This window comes from Nicotiana sylvestris, chromosome 7 (assembly GCF_000393655.2).
Source record: "Nicotiana sylvestris chromosome 7, ASM39365v2, whole genome shotgun sequence".
Taxonomy (NCBI): Eukaryota; Viridiplantae; Streptophyta; class Magnoliopsida; order Solanales; family Solanaceae; genus Nicotiana; species Nicotiana sylvestris.
In genome coordinates this window covers 78,208,294-78,215,727 of record NC_091063.1, presented here as the reverse complement: position 1 = coordinate 78,215,727, position 7,434 = coordinate 78,208,294, and the positions used below count along the sequence as shown (strand labels likewise).

The 7,434-nt window shown below is 35.7% G+C and overlaps 1 protein-coding gene across 1 annotated transcript; it reads right to left on the bottom strand.

The window, feature by feature from the left end:
* Positions 1-341: 341 nt before the first annotated feature.
* LOC104228588 (uncharacterized) lies at positions 342-3,691 on the bottom strand. Its single transcript, XM_009781065.2, has 3 exons — positions 3,083-3,691; positions 2,422-2,547; positions 342-2,145 (listed from the first exon to the last, which is right to left on the bottom strand). The coding sequence occupies exons 1-3, from the start codon at positions 3,479-3,481 to the stop codon at positions 658-660; spliced, it is 2,013 nt and encodes a 670-aa protein (XP_009779367.1). The 5' UTR covers positions 3,482-3,691; the 3' UTR covers positions 342-657.
* Positions 3,692-7,434: the final 3,743 nt, after the last annotated feature.

Genomic DNA, 7,434 nt, shown 5'->3' with positions numbered 1-7,434 from the left:
GACCATATATGGATTTCTTTATGGTATCATGAGATCTCAAAAGGATTAGTTCTTTGCTGGAATGTGACTAATATGTCAAACTTTTGAGACATCGCTTATATATTGTGGACAATACATACACGTATATGGTACATGATTTTTAAAAATATAAATATAATTCATTACAAGAATGGTCAATATCAATTAGAAGCAATTTCCTCTTGGGGGAGGTGGGGGGGAGGGGGTCATGATTTTATCAATGACTTTATTTTCCTTCTTTAAACTTTTTGATCATTTTTCAACAATCAACTTTAATAAATGAAGGCAAAGAAAGAAGGACAATTATTTCAGACAGAAACAAAGGAAGGAAAATGAATTCAATTATGCAAATTAAGTTCTTCTTTCCTCTTACTGAAACTTCTGTGGATGATGTATAATTGGCCACCAAACAATACATTATAAAGACATAATCAGTAGCCAATAATGCATCTTCCAAATTACAAGATAACAACTCCATAGCTCCAACAAAACATTTCTGATTGATACAAAGACGATGCAAGAAGTTTCAGTAAGCATAAAATGAGGAGATACAAGTCTCGGGAGAATGTGGACTTAAGTTTTAGTTTTATCGATATACCAGCTGAGACGGATGATTTGGGCATTCAAAACTTGTAGTCTCTAAATCTTCTGCTTCAAGACATGGCGCAACTGGACCTTCTGGCTCTCCATTCTTGCCTCCAACAGCTTTGATTTTAAACTGTGCTTGTGAGAATTCCGCGGCCATTCAATGCACCCCTTCATCCCTCGTGTTATTTGTGGATTGGTTGAGTCGGGTGAGCTCCATTGTCCAGCAAGGTCTGAGGGGCTAAATCCACTTTTACTCGAACCATGATCTGGAGAAAGAACAGCGCAATTTGATAGCCTCCCATTTGATAGTCTCCCATTCATTCCTTCTACTGATATCTTTTTGTAATTGTCTCCATTCGATTTCCAAAGCCTAGATATAGATGACACCTTCTTAAGCTGCCGACCTGGCCCTGAACATACTTCACTTATCTCTGTAATTGGTGTACCATCACCTCTTGAGACATTGCTATACTTCCTGTTGGTAGAAGAGATGCTTCCTTCAGGGGAATAACTAGAGCCTTGTTCATCGAGATGGCTCACTGTTTCCCATTCACTTCCCTCTTCCTCTAAATCATCGGTTTGATTGACATATGCGTGAGAATGTCTGTGGAAGTTGTCTTTATTGTATACACCACCATCAGGACTGTATGCAGGACACGGCTCAATCTCCCTGTCATTATTTTCAATAAAATTAACATCCTCAAACATAGCATCATCTGGGTTTGGAGGTTCATAAGTGAATTCCGTGATATCACGAATATCCACTGAAGCAGCTGCATGTTGAAGCTGCTCAGCTCTTTTGATCACTTCCTCGTCGGGGTTCATACCTCTAGAACTTAGAAAAGACTCTAGCTCTGCAATTAGTCTATTCATCTGGGAATACTTCTCTTCTAGTGTCACCTTAGCATCAACTAGCTTCATCTGAACCCGTTCCTCACGCCAAACCTCAGCCATCTGCAACATCTTTCTTTCTTCATCTACTTCCTCTCTTAGTGTCTGAGATTCTCTCTTCAATACCTCGACTTCAGCCTTGTCTTCTCCAATTTCCTTGGCTAATTCTTCACACACTTCCTCTATCAACTCTCTACCTTTCCTTTCTTTTTCGTAATCTTGCAAGTAGCGCTTTGCTGATAACTTGGTATCAGCCAACTCATTAACTAACTTGGAGTTAACTATTTCCAGCCTCTGTCGGTTTTTCCTCTCTCTTGACAAGTCAGCTTTCATATCATCGATAATTGCACGAATTTTTTCGTGTTCTCGGCTTCGCCATGCTGTCTTCTCTTCGCTAAGTTTTCTCAGAAACTGCTCGAGTTTCTTTTTTGATGACCGCCGCTCCATCTCAAGCTGATAAATTCGGGAGCGAGCCTGCTCTAATTCACCCTCAAGCTTAGAAATCATTGCAGCATTCTTCGACTGTTTATCAGGAACCTTCTGATGGCCGTAAATCTCCTTTATTTCCTCAGCTATTTGCCAGCCAATTGGATCCCACTTTGTTGCCCCCTCCATAGCTGAGTTTGAATATTGAAATGACGGTTCTAGCTACAGAATATAGAGGTAACCCTTTTGTTAGACGAGCAAGTACGGAAACAATGAGACAGCAATGGTAAAATAGTACCATGAATAAACTAAATAATAAGAGTTTTTGATACTCAAAAAACAACTTTCATTAACTTCCGATAACTCTAGGATTTCCCTAATACAAGGGAAGTCCCTTTTCCTGCGCCTATTACATTGTTTAGGACTATTACACCAACTTTAGGACTTACATAAAGGAGCTTAGATAGTTAAGAAAACATTGAGAAAGCACCTACATACCTTGTGAAAAAAACCATTTCTTGGACCGGAGACAGATCGAGGACTCTGCACTGTATCATTAATGTGAGAATCATTCTGTTCACTGTGATGATGATGACCGTAAAAGGGCACATCAACATGACCAGCCTGGAGGAAGGAAAGGAAAATTGAAGTTGAAAAAAGTTGCTTAACTTAGGATCTAGAATAATACAGCACTAGTCGAAGTTGCCCTTCGCTCTAAGGTCATAAAAGTATGAACATCCTAAAATCACAGGGCCTGACAAAATTAAACTACCAACATAAGAAAATGAAGAAGTAAAAGCAAGAAGAAGTGAAGCTGCTCATAATTATACCAATGGGACCAGAAAACAATCTCAACTGGGAAGATTAAAATAGATTATAGAGATGAAACTTAAACTTCAATCCTAAAGTTTCTAATCATGCATTCATAATTGCTTTGCCAAAATCTTTTTAAGGAAATGCCAAAGTCAATGTAATTAAAGCAAGTAACCAAGTGATCTCAAACTAGTTGAGGTCAGCTACATGAATCCTCTATATAATATCAATTCAGCTCTATTCAAAAAGCATTAGAATCATTTCAATTCCAAATTCACTTTGACATTTAACATACAAATGACCAAAACTAGAGAGGAAAAGAAAAACCCTAAAGAAAATGAACTACCTGAAATGCTAACTTTTGAGGTGGGATATTGGGAACTTCTTGCAACTGAAGCCTCCATAATCCAGCAGCTAACTTCCTAGCAGAAACCAAGGTTTTAACTTTCCGGCCAGATTTCCTACCAAGCTCCACCGTGGACTCGTCGGCGTCCCAGGTACAAGGAGCATTGTCATTTACATCCTCGTTATATTTCCAACGTAGTAAAGGGGTCTCAGGTCTGCTCTTTTTCCCACCAGCAATATCTCTTTTTAACCTCACTCCGGTGCCGGAGTTCTTGGTTTTCCGGCGAGGCGGTTTACGAGAGCAAAAGGGTTTGTGTAAAAGATCTGAATCAGGTAAAGGGTTCACTAATTTGGATGATGTAATTGCTGGAAGCTCATCTTTGTTAGCAGTGACCTTCATCTTTGATGCACAGATTTAGCCATTACTCAGCTCTTTTGGTTTATTGCCTTTTCTGGGAGTTAGTGACATAGATGGGTTGAGTATTAGAGTTGAGGGGGCTAGGGGACTCGTAATATGGGGGGCCCGGGTGGTGAGGTTTGAGGAGGGGGTGGGTGTTCTGTGATCTCTTTTGGTTTTGAGGCGAAGGAAGAGAGAAAAGCAGAGTGCAGTGTGTGTGTGTGTGTGATTTATACGTATAAGTAGATTATTTGTACGGTCAACGTTTCTCATTAACAATAAATCTTTCTTTTTTTCTTCCATTATGTCTGGTAATCGCATTAGATACTCACATTAAAGTCTCCATTAGTCCAAAATTCGTGCAGGTAAGATCCATTCAAGAAAATGTACTTCTTACTAGAACATTTTCATTTTCAAGTTCCAAAATTGATGAGCTCTAATTAATGATAGAAAACTCATATTTATCCCAGTATAATATTTAGTGGTAATTAATAAATCTTGGATTGCCATAAAGCGCACAGTGAAAGGTTAACTTATATTACAGGGGTGTATGTAGTAGTTTTGGCCAAAAACGGCGTCCGTTGGTTCTTAACTGGAAGGAGGCAGTTAAAAAATAGTATAGTTAGACTGGAGTGCCAGGCTGCCGTTAGGCATGGTCCCACGGCCCTCTCCAGCGGGAGCGCGTTATGACTTTGCCGCTGCAATTTTCTTTTCCTATTTTATTAAGTTGAAGTGTTAATGATATTCTCACACGGTTTAGCAATTTTAGCTTATGTTTGCACTTAATAGAGGTCTGCATCTTAATTATCCAGATCTCAGATATTAAGTGTGTTTGTTTTTAAAGTCTGAATCTTAATTATTCAGATATTAATCATTAAGTGTGTTTGTTTCTTTTTTAATTCATAACCACTTAATGCATCTGAATAGGTCTGTATGATTAAGATCTATAATAGAGATTTAATTTCATTGAGATGCTATCACATATTCATTATTAGATGCCGACATCGCCTACCTATCAACTACCATCATGCCACCACCATCATGCCACCACCATCATACTCAACCACCACCACCACCACCGTGCCACCATCATCCTCAATCATAGTCGTCACCATTATCGATAATCACCACCCACTATCCCCACGACTCCGACCACCATATATCATTTTCACCCACAATCAACGCTCATCCACCTGAACTACCACAACTGACCACCCCATCACCATCAACAACCACAGTCGGCATTGCTCATCATTATAACATACCATCACCCACCCATCACCGTCCTTAGTCACAACTACTACCACCACCCGCCATTATTAACTATCACCACCCACCACCACAATCCTCAATCATTATCGCCACCACTACCAATCACTACTACCTACTAGCATGAACCACCGTCATCAACCAAAACTACCCTAACCATCGCCTCTAGTCGGCATTCACCCATTAGCCATCACCACCAACAACTATCATATTTTAAAAAACTATATATTTTATTGATAGAATATTAGATTAGTTAGTATTTCATTTGAATTTTATGTTTATTAATTTTCAAATAAAGATAAATTTTATACATTCAGATGTTAAAAATTAAATAGTCTTAATTATTTCTATTCAGATCTTAATACACATCTTAATATATTTAGATGTGTATTCAGATTCAGATGTCTTAATCTTAATACACATCTTGATATTCAGATGTGTATTCAGATTCAAACGTCTTAATCTTAAAAAAACAAATGAGGCCTTAATGAACCTTGCAGTATTTTACTTAGTCACAAATGTATAAATATGTAGCCAAATATCAATAAGCTCATATTCGGGAAAAAAAATCATTTTTTTGATACTCTAGATCTTTAGGCGAAAAATATATATGAGTTCCCATTTTCCCTTTTTCCTCAAGTTTATGCATAACTATCCCAACTACAAAATGCAAAAAACAAATGCGAGAAACCTAAAATCCCATATTCTTTAATGCTAATTCTATTAAAATTCGAATATGATTTGTGAGAAATTTGGAGTGAGTATTGTTTGAACTTATTAGAAATGATCTAAGTACGTTGTATACAAAGTTTAAAGGTTATTTGATGGAGATTTGGACTAATTTGAATAAGCATTGCAAGTGATAAAATCGTACAAAAAATTCGTCAGATATACTTATACACTTTTATATAATGTTATACACTCTTGTACAAATAGGTACATTATGTATATTGTTGAATAAAAGTGTATAAAGATGTATAAACACAATAGTAAAAATATTCGTGATACATTATGTATATAGGTGCATAAGAACAAAATACAAGAAATTCACAAAACACATGTACATAATATATCAACCTTGCATGCAATAGTGTATAAGAGATGTTTATACACTATATATGCAATACATATACTATTATACAAATGAATCCTATCAATGGAGCTTCACAGTTTCTTCTTCTTCCTTGAGCATCTTCTGAAATTTAACTCAAATCTAACGTAATTCTACTCTAAATCACTTCAAACTTAAGTTTTGAACTCCTCTTGATGATCTCACTCAATTGAGACTATACCAAATCCAAACAACTAACAAATCGAAAAATTCAATTGTTGAAATCGAAGCTTCGAACAACCTAGACTTTTATTTTTCAAGTTTTTAATCAACCATTGGGATTAATTATATTTGAAACGAGGATAAGACTAAGACAATGCCAACACCTTCTTTCTAAGTTAATGATCCAACAAACTACCAAGTGAACTTCTTTAGTGCATGACAATAAACACGCAGTTCTCTCTATTCCAATGAAGGAAGTAATCTTCATATGACTCAAAAAAACTAAATCTTTTACATATTGTTTTTTTTTCTTCATCCAAGTAGTGGCTATCAGCTTTGAACATGGAAGGAGAATAATAATGGTAGAGAAATTTATGGGTGCAAAATCATGACAAGGGGAGAAAACGAACGAAGAAAGAAAAAGAACAATTAAAAGGGGTGGGATAACGGGTGAAAAGTTTGGGGGAAGTGAACAGATAGCCATTCTCAGGGATGTTATATAGAGATTTGTCAGTATTGATTTTGTCTTGAATTTTAAACTAAAATTTTCAACTTCATGAGAATTCAGGAACTTTTGTCATGAAAAGCTGAAATTCAGAACGCACTAGCTAATTCCTAAATACCAGCCCTTTAAAATGAGTATCTGGTGTTATTTTTATGTAATTTTCGGGTTATATACAATGTGGGCCACATCAAATAAGGGTTTCAAATGTGGACCATTTTCTGATGAAATATTGGGCCAAGTGATAATGCGTATAATTCTCCCTAGCTTAATTAGCTTCAAGTAAAAGTTAAGTAGCTAATCTTATCAGTTGGTGTAATATAAGCGTAGTTTCGTAAGCATGGGTGGATCTACTCAAGTAATTAAATGATCATTGTGATCGCTCCGATCAAATTTTAGATATGTATAAAAGAAATTTAAAGCTTTTAGTTGTGTTAGTTGTATCTTCTTTGAACTGTATATTAGTAGTTGTGTTAGCTTTCTTCATGTTTATGCTCTTTTGGTAAAGTGATATTAGAACTCTCTTACAAGTTAGTTTATAAATAAACGGGAAGATAATTCTTTAAACTGACGAATGTATATTATATGTATAAATCATATATAATATTTCTTCGTTTCAAAAAGCCTAAACTTATTACTATCTGAAGAATTAAATAATACTTTTTACCATATTTTTGCAAATAGTTTTTTTGAATATTTTGAATTGTGATTTATAGTATTTTTATGCAATTTTTATTTAAAAACCCGTAAATAAATTATGTCCGAATTCACACCAATAATTATTCAATGATTCAAATAAATATGTATATATCCGTCAATATATAATTTATATTTATCTATATCTATACTATATTAAAAGCACGAAGGCCCTTAGCGAAATATCGTTCACCTTTTTTACCCTTAAAAATTTAA

Excerpts from the sequence above, each read along its gene's own strand:
- LOC104228588 (XM_009781065.2), bottom strand. The coding sequence starts at position 3,481 with ATGAAGGTCACTGCTAACAAAGATGAGCTTCCAGCAATTACATCATCC. Across the intron at positions 2,548-3,082 it reads CTCAAAAGTTAGCATTTCAG|GCTGGTCATGTTGATGTGCC; the intron begins GTAGTTCATTTT and ends TCCTTCCTCCAG. Across the intron at positions 2,146-2,421 it reads GAAATGGTTTTTTTCACAAG|CTAGAACCGTCATTTCAATA; the intron begins GTATGTAGGTGC and ends TATATTCTGTAG.